The sequence below is a fragment of the Anguilla anguilla genome, chromosome 14 (genome assembly GCF_013347855.1).
Source record: "Anguilla anguilla isolate fAngAng1 chromosome 14, fAngAng1.pri, whole genome shotgun sequence".
Taxonomy (NCBI): Eukaryota; Metazoa; Chordata; class Actinopteri; order Anguilliformes; family Anguillidae; genus Anguilla; species Anguilla anguilla.
Window position 1 is genome coordinate 26,550,473 of NC_049214.1, and position 13,078 is coordinate 26,563,550.

The following is a 13,078-nucleotide window of genomic DNA, read 5'->3' on the forward strand; positions in this document are numbered from 1 at the left end:
GTTTCTCTTTCTCACTGCTCCTAACATCCTTCCTATACATTTAACCATATATGGCTTTTAGCCTCTGCCATGCTCATGGGAACTTCCACATCCACCTTCTCATTACTAAGTGTCTGCTTCGTCCACTGCTTTGTTTCCCTCCACCCCCATATGAGGTGGAACACAAGTAAATCTTACTTGACTCCCTATCTTTCTAACCCATCTGTTGATGAGCAGAACCTTATACAGTCAAACTTGTCTGCAAAATGAACTTAAAGATTCTAAACTCATTAGCACTGCACTAGAGTCAGAACATATCACTACACAGGTTGACTGAACTTCCTCCGCCCGCTGCAATGCTAAAATGACAGCTATTAGCCCTGTTGTAACACAGCTAGGTAAACTGTAGCATGCATTTTCACTCTGACCCCATTCTCTGGTATCACAAATGCTAACACAGACTGACTTCTTGGGTCTTCTCAACCATGTGTGCATTTCCATACAGTCCCAGTTGTTTTGACTGGTTAACACGTCCGAAAAAGTTCTTCTGTTCTCTCGCCCATGTTCCCAGATTGGCTGTAATGCTCCTTTAGTAGGTGAGATGCCCCATGTCCGTGAAGATTAGCCCAAAAATTCATAGCCAACTGAATTATTCTGATCGGCAAAGGCATCTCTCCCATCTCTACTTGCAGCACTGACACAGGTGAAGTTCAAAAAGCCCCACTGCATATTCGTAGACCTTGAACCTGAATGACATCCAGCCTTTCCAGTGTTGTCCCGGCTGTTGATCTATACAGCACACTACCATAATTCAGTACTGAATGAATCAGTGCTTTATACATGGTCCTCAGTGAGGTACAACTAGCTCCCTACTCCATCCCTATCAGACATCGCATCACATTCAGTTCCTTCTTACACTTCCCCACCACTTTGTCAATGTGCTTAGCCAATGACAGCCTAGTATCAAAGCATAGCCCAAGGTGTTTGAAGGCCCCCACTCGCTTTAAGTATGGGTTCTACCTCATCTCCCACCTTCCTCCTTGTAAAAGTCATGATTTTTGAGTCTTCTCTATAGAGAACCTGAAACCCCACTTTATTGACCACTGCTCCACCTCATTGATTGCTTCCTGCACCTTCCTGACTGTGGAGGTTATATTTCTTCCTCTCTTCCACAGTGCCTGCAAACAGGGACCTTCTGGCGGAACCCAATAGTAGATATCATTATTCATTATGGAAAATAAGAAAGGACTGCTCCCTTGAGGTGTACCATTATACACCATGAATGATTCCCCCACACTCATCTTCCTAAAAGGAAATTATTTACCCAGTTATAGGTTCTACCTTACCCTCATGAGGTTAAGCTCAATCAGAAACCCCTCCTTTCACATCATGTCCTATTCCTTCTCCACTACAGCCACAGCAGTCTCTTTCTCCACCTGGGCCTTCCAAACATCTGCTTCCAAGCATAATACTGGTACTTTCCTAATCACACTCTAATAACCCCCTACTTTCCTGGAAGTAAATCTCTCTGTAATCATTGTGTCCATAATCCTACATAAAACAGAAGTTGATGCTATTAGCCTATAACCTGTTGGTCTCCATGGTGATCCTTTCCTGGCGTTTGAATGGATACCACCTGTCATTTTCCAGCTGCCCAGGTGCCTCCCCTCCTCCTGCACTCTGTCGTACAGTCCCAGGAACTTCTGCAGTGCCTCACCACTAATATTGGCTAACTTAGCCTAGCATCTTTTCCAGGTGACGTAAACCCACCCTTGCTTATTGCCTTCTTAAACTCTGCCATGGTAAACTGCACATTCAAAGCATTATTAGCTTCTCTCCAGTAAAACACCCCAGGACGCTCTTCTTTCATGACCTCTCTCCTTCTCCGCCATCCTCTGATAAATTATTGGAACTTTGTACTAGGGTAAATACTTTGGCTATCATCTCTACCTCATCCAATAATAATAATAATAATAATAATAATAATAATTATTATTATTTTATATAGCGCTTTTCACAGTCTCAAAGACGCTTAACCACCACATCCACCCCATTCAACACTGGCTAATTCCACTCCCTTCCCTCCCTCATCCTCTCAATCATACCCCATACTTATCAGATCCAACAGTATTACAGAAACACCGCCAACATGGTCCTTTTGCCTGATGGATAGAGTCTGAATCAAGTGTTGAAAGTAACCGGTCCTTTTCAGCACTGTGAATCCTCTGCTCCTTTTCCTCACAGCACCTCCGCAGTCCTCCGTCCACCAAGGGTCTGCTTTCCACCTCCTCCCTGAGGTTTTAGCTCAGTGGCTGCCCCCACTAATGCTGTACTTATCCAGTTATTCACACTAATCACATCCTCTCCATTGCTCTTTCTGTTCATCATCCGCTCACTCAACTCCTGGAACTTAATCCCTCCCTACTGCTTCCACCGACACCTACTCCTTCTTCCAACCTATTGTACGCACTAGGGTAATGGGCCCTTCCCACTGTCGACTTCACATACTACCCATTTGGAAACAAATAAAATTACTGTAGATACCAGAGAGGGCCAATGTAGAATCATTCCCTGTGGCTAAATATATCGTTGTCTTTCTTCCATCATTCAGGCTAACTAGCTCTTTAACCTCCATTACATTTTACATCACTTGTCCACTTCCATCTGACTGCCCCCCCCCCCTATCCAAGGGAGTCATAGGAATTAAAATCTCCAGATTACCACTAGCACCCCTCCTCTCAACCCACACTTCCACCGCCACATATTCCTGTTCTGTACCTTTGCCTAGCATTCTGCAAATCCTATGAAGGTAGCACACCCTCCCCCTCACTTCATCCCTGGACTTTCTAACCATTACATTTCTCTGTATGATATAATACATAGATGGTTTCAACCAAGTCTCTGGATTTGTCTGGCACATTCACAATTAATCGCTTGAACTCCTGCCCATTAGCCAACAGGCTTTGTGCATTCCATTGCAGTATTACAACCATTAACTAAGCACCAGTAATACACTGCTCCTGCATGGACTTGAAGCGTTCATTTTCCTCTTCCTATGAAAGCCCTTTCATGTCCAGGCACCTTTCTGCCACAAGCAACATTAGCTTGCTTTTTCCTGTTTTGGACTACTTGCCATAACAACCATTGATCCCCCTCTTGTCTACAAGTATCATGTCACCTCCTACCTGTCCTGCAGCCTTCTGCTAAGGTGCTTCTTCCCTTCTCTCCCTGACACCTGTGTTTCCCTGAGTCTGAACCACCTTTACTACCTCAGCACGATATCTCTCTCTACCGGAACTTTTTACTTCTACTCGTTTTTAAATTGTCTTTAGCCCACCATAGGCTACACCTGTGAGCACCTCCACAGCTGTAGTACAGCACTTTGGTTGAACTTTCTTACTGCATTCCTCATACCCATGCCACCTTCCACACCTGGGACATCTCATTCTCGTCCTGCAAGCTGCAGCCATCATGTCCAAACCCCTGACAGTTACAACACCTTAATGGCTTTCGTATGAAAGTCCTCACATTGTAACTCATATATCCCAAGGTCGCCTTAGTAGGTAGTACGTTACCCTCAAAGTGCAACAAAACAGACTGGCTGTCTAGGAAGCACAAACATCATCTCCATTCGCTAAATGAAATAATTCCTTTTATTTGTCCAGAAAGGGTGTCTCTGGTATGTCAAAGCCCACTGCCCTCCCCAACTCGTCAGCTCGTTCTCTCGAGTCTTGTGTGCTGATTGGACGCTGTTGTCCTGTTTGCACAGGTTTCAGTGCTGCAGGCGCTGCATACACTTGCCCATAGTTTGATGCCGCCACTGGTTGCCAAAGTTATAGGCCCCGTCCGTGTCAAAGATGGTGGATGAACAAAAAAGATACACACTGCATGTTATAGTAGATTATGGGGAACTTAATAGACAGTGGAGACTGACCAATCCTAAGGAGGAGGAGGAGAAGGAGGGTGTGGCTATAACAGGAATCACAATCAGGTCTACAGAATGCATTTCTATATGTATTGAATAAATCAAACATTGTCAACCAGCTTCCACATTATTGTAGTCATACTTTAATTAGATCGAGTTACAGTGCTTATGAAAACATGCATCCACACATTTATTTTCAAATAATTCAAAAAAAAAAAAAAAATATCAGCAGCGTGAAGTAAAATGTCCGTTATTAACTTAAACAGTTTACAATTCAATATTGTTCAATGGTTTTAGGAACACACGTATTACAGATAATAAAATATAATTAGCTGCACAAGTGGCCAATTCTAACATATTTTTAGTGCATTATTCATACTTCGATGACTGCAAAAACATTGCATCTTTATTAGGCTACCAAATTGCTGTGATTAAGGTCCGTCATCCAACCCCAAGAGGCCAATACACATATTGTAGTTTTAACCACTCCTCAGTCCCTCAATGCCCAAGTCCAGGATCAACAGCCTGGTGATGTCATGGCACATGATCAAAATGAAAGCTCTCGCCAAGGGACTGATGGCTGGAGGGGTAAATTCTCAACATAGCCCAAACAGTCTCTCTCGTATCCTACATTCATGTAGGCTACTTCTCCCCATATTATTTGAATTTGTGCTGTAAATAATGGGCTTGGCAGAAGGAACTTGAACAACTGTGTTGAGAAATGACCATTATGTGCAGGGGGAAAAAAAAAAACATGACAGCAAATTTTAGCAACGCATCCAATCACAAATGAAACAAAATTCACAAATTTACAATGAAAACGGAATTACATGATTTCCAATTTGAAAACCAGCCTACACAAGGCTACTCTATTTGGAGGTGTGAAACACAGCCCAGTCAAAAATAAATGTGGCCAGTTTACCATTAACAGCTTTTACACAGAGATCTATTTGAGTAATTCAAATTTACACAACATTATTTCTTTAAATGGTTCCTTCAAAGCCAATCCAAAGCTCCCTACCAAGGTGTCAGTGGAAGGTTTATTAGATTGCCTGCTCCCATTAGTAATATAGTGTAGTTAGCTTTTTCCCTCCAGCTGTGGCTACTCCTGTGCAGCATCACGTTTGTATCATGGCTGCTTGTCAGTGCAGATTTTCCCGTTTGACCTGCTGCTGTCTGTTCCTGCTGAGCGCAGACGGCCCTGCTGCAGAATCGGCACAAAACCACAGGCACGCTTCCTGAAACGTGCGCGTCCGTTGTCTAGACCTTTCCATCTAGTTCACAAAAATTCAGATGCAGAAGCACAGTTCATAAATTCAAAATTGTAAGTTGCTATTAGCAGGGCTTTTCCCATCTGAAGTCATGGACAAAACACACAAAAAAAATAAAAAGTTCAAACAGTTTATAAACTAGCCTTAAGTTTTCATTCTCCTGGCTGATTAATTGAATATTTCTATTTTCTTGTTAGGGAACCTCTTTTGTGGTGCAGAGTACACCCACAGGGAACAAGCAGGAAAGACAAACGAGAACTGAAACAGAAGAGTGAAACGCGTACACCACATTAAACACGTTCAGTCTGACAGCGTGCTCACGGCCCACCCTGATCGGTACGGACACAAAACGAGGGATTCGTTTTGTCATTAATGAAACAGAAGTTGTGTCCCGAGAAAAACGGACCGCGATCCGGGGACGAGCCATTATTTTGTCAATATCAATAAACATGCATTGAGCTTCTTATCTATTTACACAGTAAATGAACTGGTATATAACGGCGGCATCAACTTTAAAAAATATGCGACATTGCTCCAGTTCACAAGAAACTGCAAAAGAAAACTTTTCATGGCGTTAACGGATCAAGATAACAGTGAAAAGGCAAAGTTTTAAATAGTATGCCTTCATAATCATATCAAAAGCCCAGTAAGTAATATTTCAAAAGCTAAAATACCAACTTCACAAGGTTCTGATTGACAGGCACAGCAGGGACTCTGGTTCACTATGATGTAACACATCGATTCACAATTAATTACAATTTTTTACAAAAAAAAAAAAAGAAGAAATGTGGGGGGAGGGGACAGTAAAACAAGTGCATTTAAGGGTAAAACTGGTAGGAAAACTCAGCCAAATTCAACAAACTCTTCTGAGAGCTAATCAGGTCAATCAGCGCACAGAAACAGATAAGGTTTTTAAAGATTGCACTCATTGTCAGCTCACTCTTGAGTGTCAAACCACACCTCAGTCCAGTTCCATCACTTCAATGTTCTCCACCAACTGGAATTCTATCAGTGAACTTATATTGAGAAAGTATGTAATTTGAATAGTATCGTGTATGTATACATGAAACACGAACATACTTAGGGGTGGTTATTCAGTTTTTTTGTTAGGTCAGTGTTTTTGGATTTCAGAAGCTGCTTACTGTAGAATACTCCTAGTTAATGGACAGATTATTGGACTCTTATCAGCTACTTATCAGCTACATAGCAAACTAGTTAGCGTAGTCTATATTTCAATTTTGTTCACTCGCATATAAATTGCGAGCCACTAGAAGGGCTTTGCAGCGTCAGCATTCGCATTTAGCGTAGCTTAAAAAAATGAAAAATGAAAAAAGAAAGCGCTTAAAATGTTAGCCAGCAGAATTCAATAACAACAACAATAACTGAATGCCTACATAATCCTACAGTTCTGGTTAAATTAAACTGACATAGCTAATCTGACATCTTGGCTAGCCGCTAAAGGTTGGAAATAAGACAGGTGCTGTAGTTATATTCTCCCCCTCCAATGAGAAGCTCTTGCGATTCTGGGCCAATCAGAGTAGGTATAATAGGAAGGGTGTGTCAAACGGCATTACGGTTTTAGAGAAACAAACTTACCACAAACGTCCCTTTGACTAAAATGGATCTGCTTAGTGTCATTTCAACATGTGCCCTGTCAGCGGTCCCTTTCTTTTCCTACTGTTAACAACCAAAATGTCCTTTGTACGTGCAGCCCAGTGTAGAGGTCAGCACACATATTAGAGTCAGCTGGTCTTTGTAGTTCGTTATGAAGTTTGGTCTCAGATTAAACCTCTATTTTCACATTATTCATACAAACATGCACTTTTTTTCCCTATTCCTATATACATACATACAGTATATATGAATAGGAAAAAGATTTACACATACATTTTTTGCAGAGAAGAGTGTTCTTGCATTCAGAAGTCTGAGGCGGTCTCCACAGCTGACATCTTGGTTGAGGTCTATCTTGGTTGAAGGTCTGGGCAAAATATTCCATGAATCACACCTTCTATGACCACGTTTGGACATGCATCTAGAGAGAAAAACAATGCTATTAATTCAAGATTATTTAGAAAGATATGAGTTTGTGACCTACCATTCATCTATTTTCCAAGCAAATAGGTAGGAAAAACATAGCTGTCCACACAGCTGTCAAAGTGCCTCAAGCTCCTTCCACACAAACAGTGTATGAAGCTGGAGGCAAGTCTCTGAATGTATTTAGTGGACCTTTTCCATTCTCCATCTGGACATCCCCAGTTATCTTTCTCAGGTTCAACCCTCGACATCTGTGAATACGTGCCTTGTGTCTGCCTGCCCCATCATATTAAGTGAAGATCAGTTCATACAGAGAGTAGTCGAGCATCTCTCAGTTCAGTAATTTAATAAGTTTAATAGTCAGCAAAAGACAAATGGCTCCGGCATGCCCACAAATAATATTAAATATTCAAGAAATGTTTCAGATAAAAGTGAACTATGAACGAGCACCATGAGGTGACCATAGAAGAAACTCCGGTCTTGAATGTGAAACTCTGTAGACCCGTAAGCAGGGTATGACCTTTTATAGAGGGTCATCAGGAGACAAGACTTGATTACCGTCAGTGGCCGGGAGCACGTATGGGTCCCTCAGATACAGCAGCACAGGCTGATGGGACAGTTTACTGGAAATGTCAAAAGCAGGTAAATTAGACAAATAACAACTTAATTTGTTAATTATTACAGAATCCCAGTTATCTTTATGGTAAATGGTAAATGGACTGCATTTATATAGCGCTTTTATCCAAAGCGCTTTACAACTGATGCCTCTCATTCACCAGAGCAGTTAGGGGTTAGGTGTCTCGCTCAGAGACACTTCGACATGCCCAGGGCGGGGATCGAACCGGCAACCCTCTGACTGCCAGACAACCGCTCTTACCTCCTGAGCTTGTTTATCTACACATTCATTGCCTTATCAGTGTTTGCGGTAATGCATTTGTGGTCTCCTACGTGCTTGTGAAACACTACAGTATGTACCACGTAAAGACAATACAAGTGCACCAAATGTACTGCACATTGTACATTTACCAGACACCACAAGTCTCGAGCTTCAAGTGTCAGCATTACCTCATGCACAAATTACATATGTGAAAATTTCCGTTTTGGTTTCAAGTGATGATACATGCAAGTTTTTCAGATATTCTGCCTCAGCCCCTTCAACAGTTCATCTCCAAATCCACCTGCCCATGCTCTCAAAATGCTGAATATCAAGTGCTGTACCATTCTGCCCCTGATTTCCCTAGTTTACAGATATACTTATATAACCTAATACTTATATATAATTATATAATCTAATTACTAAACTAAATCAACCAAATGATTAAACGTAGTGCAACACCACATAGTGTTACACTAATTTTCAGTTGTGCTTGCATAGAAACACCTGTATTTTATTGAGCTGTGACATGCACAGACAGAATCATAACAAATTTTGTTAGAGTATGTTTCAGCCTGTCCTGGTTGTAAGGCACTATCACGGCATATTCATTATTAGGCACAGATAAAACTGTTCAAATCATGAATAATAAAAAGAAATGACATACCTTGATTCCTCGGATTCTGTTTCAAATGATCTTTAAAGAGGAAGAAGAGTGACATACAATCAAACTACAAAGTGTAAAATATGTAATGCACTTTGCCACTAACTGAAATTATGCCAGAAACTGATATTATCCTTTGGAACAATATACTTTTGAGTATGAGACTATTGTGTTGACTTACCCACAACTTTCAGTTTTTGGCAAGGACGGAAAGTGGCGAATGTTAAGAAAATCCAAAAACACCTTCGGCAGAACTTCATTCTCCATGATTATGGTCTGTAAAATGAAACGGAAGGCATCTTTGATTTTGAAAGGGCACGCTGCATATCAGTGAGTTTAGGAGGAAGAACGTAGTTAATTTGCATATCTAGCTGTTTAATTTTCTAGAAAATTAACACAAACTAAATGTAATGCTTTAGACATATTGCATTTTACAATGTGTACAACGTCAATGTAACTTTCGAATATTCCAATAATGATAAACCAGGAACCCTGGCCAACGCATTACGTGAGCATTCCTAGACAACCATCTGCAAGTTCATCCAAGTCTGTAATTGACTTTGGCAGCTGATTTGGCGACCAACATTGTTCATGATCACTCCTTCATACCACATTCTCTCCTATGTCTGAATAAAACAATATGAATTCTTGCCTGGCCTGTTCAAGTTCAAAGTAAATGTACCTGCAGATACAGTTCCAGCCCCTGCCTCCTCTGCTCCAGGACCCTGGGAACCCAGTTGCGGACATGTTTGGACGGAATTTCAGGTGGCTTGATGATCTTCTTCAGCTGAAAGACAAAATAAAAATGACCTCGAAAATGACTATTTAAATTACGTTAACCAAAATATTATATTTATGAGCATATCAGCAAAGAGGAAAAAGTGCAAAGACATTAGACGTTTATCCCAATACTTGTTTCTTTGCAAATAATACATGCAAAATAAATGCAAAAGAAACAAATAAATAAATAAATCTAAAAAATACCATCTTGTGCAGTGTGTGAAATTGGCTGTAGCGCTTCTCCACCGTGTGCTGTCGGCCACTCATCAAAACATCAATCTTAAACACCTGGTGAAGACAAGAAATGAAAAAAATAAAATAATAATAACATAACTGACACCAAACTTCTGAAATTCTGAAACTGAAAGTCTGAAATTATGATAGAAAGAGGCATGGGAGTCACTCTTCTCTATCTGATAACAGAACTGGGAATAAAAGATAAATAAAAAAAATGAAACATAGTAATTTGTTCATAGTGTAAAAGCTAAGTAATTTATCAACAAAAGCTCATTACAAATGCTCACTAAAGTGTGAATATCTACATTCAAAGCATGCTAAGGCCTAAAAAACAGGTGAGTATTATACAAGTAGCATATTTAGTAACTTTTCACTCAAGAGCAGCCTCCATCTACGTTCCTTGATTACATATCTTTCATTACACGGAAAGCTTGACTGTTCCAAAATATTTTGCATATATTCCTGTTTTGTTATAATGAAACCAGTCAGTTTTAATTAACATGCTATACCCATATTAATCTGATTGCTTATAGCCTAACTGCTGTTAAGATCACTGTTATAGTGACATTTTTGCGAACAATCAGCCTATATGAAAGTCTTTGATTTCTTGTCATTGGCCTAAGGTGATCGGAGAAGATCGCATCTGATCCTGTGCACTGAAGTCTCACCTGAAATAATTAGTCGCGCAAAACACACTTTCGAATGTACTGCTGCTGTACCGATGCACCGTTTTAATAATGGAGAACTCTCGTATATAGAAATCGATCGCATCAAGGAAAATGTTGTGATAAACACAAACTTGAATTCATACTGCCCTAGAAATATTTATTGTAGGCTACATGTTCTATGTACAAAGACGCTTTGCAACATGGTCCAAAATAGGACAGAAGAACTTTCATCTAGTTAGTCGTGAATAAACTGTGAAAGCATGTTATACCCAGATTTCAGCATTTCCTCTTACCGTGTATCCCTTCTCCATCGTACTGTCCTCAGATCGGAAAGAGGGAATACACACCATGACAGGATGCATTTTGTGAACACTAACTCGGAACAAGAGAATATCAAAACGTGCTACTTTCAGTTGTGACTAACTATAAAGCAGGCTAACTAGTTGCATATTTTTCACATCTCATGCTCGAGAGACAAAAATCAGCTAATAACAGAACGAGTTGTTTGGCCACATTCGTCACGTGACAGCTTCTCAGAACATGTACATTCTCGTCAACCCTCGCAACGCAGAAAGGTCTGACGTCTAGAGCAGGCGCTGCGCAGAGTCACTCATTTTTTTCAGAACGTGGGGGCCACGATGTATAGTCTGTGTGAATAAATATTCGAATTCACATGACGTACATATTACATAGGCTATGCACATAACTGGAGGCTTGAGGGGGAATTCAAGAACGTCCCACAAAAAAAAAAAAAAAAAACAGTTCGTGGAAACCACTTCTGGGAACCGCCTGGGCTGAAAATGTCAAAGTAAGAGCCTGCATGCATTTCATTCCAATCAAAATGCATACTACGCAGGATTTTTACATTGAAAATATTATAAAATAACCATGCTAAGGCATATGTATTATGCACTGGCAGTCTCCGTCGTTAATCACGTCTGCCGAATTTGTGCACCTTTACCTGTATTTGTTATTCTAAAAGTGTTGGGGACATTTTCTGTGTGGAGAGGGGTGGGTGTGGCTAGAGTTAGGGTTAGAGCCAGTGGTCTGGGATCAGATACAGCGAAGCAACAAAAACTAGCCACCAGGCTTGATTCCAGAACTAGATTTAACCACTGAATTGCTTTTCCTGGCATCAGCCAAGTTCGCCAAAGGGGATGAAAGGCAAAGTGGAATTACCTTGTTTTCTGTTGGACCTGCAAGTAATGTTGCCTGCAGTGTGAAGCTAGTGACAATAAGGACTTTTGGGACTGAAATTTTCTAAATAAAAGTCCCAATGATAAAAACAGTATTATGTTCAACACAATAGAATTAACTTAATTTAACTATACAACATAATAGAATTAATGAAGAAATAATCAAAACAGCCTTCTTATTGTAGCTCACGGTTGCTCATTTCACAGTACTAACATTACCTCTAGCAATCTGGCTAGCTACCATAGGTGGGGTACTTGGGGTGAGTGGATGGGGTTGAAGCCAGAGGAGGATACTTCTTTGATTGCAAACACAGGATCACAGCAAACCTCAAATATCCTGCATTATATGCCTTTAGGGATATGTAAAAGCACAACCAAAACATGTTAACAATTGAATGATTTTGCAAGCTTTTACAATCACAAAAGCCTGCAGACACTATAGCCTTCCAGGACCTGAGTTTGACACTGTAAGACCTTCTATTGCAGTCAAGTCAGACATTAAAATCCCATCTTGTGCAGGGGTCTGCAACCCTGCTCATGGAGAGATACAGGCCCTGCTGGTTTTCACTGTTACACTGCAATTAATTCATCAATTACAGCAGTTGGTGACACAGTTAGCTAACTTGGTTATTGTGGTCTGAATTGGGTGCTGATTTTAAGGTGAAAACAAAGACTAGCAGAGCTTGTGGCTCTATGTTAAAGCCAACAGAAAGACCACAAATGCTCAAACAACAGCTGTTTACAACACTCCTATGCAGATGGGCATTTCTGAACACATAACCTGTCAAACCTTGAAGTGGATGGGCCACAGCAGCAGACCATGACAGGCTCCACTCCTGTCAGCTAAAAACAGGAAGTTAAGGCTACAGTGGGCATGTCCTCACCGAAACGGGACGAATGAAGAAAAATTTGAAAAATTATGCCTGGTCTAATGAATCTAGGTAGCTGCTGTGACATTCAGATGGTGGTCATAATTTGGCGTAAACGGCAAGCATCCACGGATTGGTCCCGCCTTGCGTCAACAGTGCAGGCCGGTGGTGGTGTTGTAATGATGTGGGAAATGTTTTCTTGGCACAAATTAGGGCTCTTAAAACCCAACCGTGCATTATTTGAATGTCACAGCATAACTAAGCATTGTTGCTGACCATGTGCATCCCTTTATAGCCAGCCTATCCTTTTTCAAATGGATACTTCCAGCAGGGTAATGCACCATGTTGCAAAGTACGCATCATCTTAAGCTGGTTCCATGAACAGGTCAGTGAGCTCCAATGGCCTGCACAATCCCGAGATCTCAATCCAATAGAGCACTTTTGGGATGGGATGGACCAGGGGGTTAGCAACATGACTGTCTGGCTGAAAAATCTAGTCCGTACAGGCAAAATCCCTAAGGAATGTTTCCAGCATCTTGTTGAATCCATGCTGCAAAGAATTCAGGCTGTTCCGGAGGAAA

General features: G+C 40.9%; 1 protein-coding gene across 1 annotated transcript; it reads right to left on the minus strand.

The window, feature by feature from the left end:
• Positions 1 to 4,024: 4,024 nt before the first annotated feature.
• On the minus strand, positions 4,025 to 12,942 carry snx24 (sorting nexin 24). Its single transcript, XM_035390525.1, has 7 exons — positions 10,726 to 12,942; positions 9,732 to 9,815; positions 9,430 to 9,534; positions 8,929 to 9,023; positions 8,751 to 8,780; positions 7,768 to 7,832; positions 4,025 to 7,207 (listed from the first exon to the last, which is right to left on the minus strand). The coding sequence occupies exons 1-7, from the start codon at positions 10,792 to 10,794 to the stop codon at positions 7,137 to 7,139; spliced, it is 519 nt and encodes a 172-aa protein (XP_035246416.1). The 5' UTR covers positions 10,795 to 12,942; the 3' UTR covers positions 4,025 to 7,136.
• Between the last annotated feature and the right edge of the window lie 136 nt (positions 12,943 to 13,078).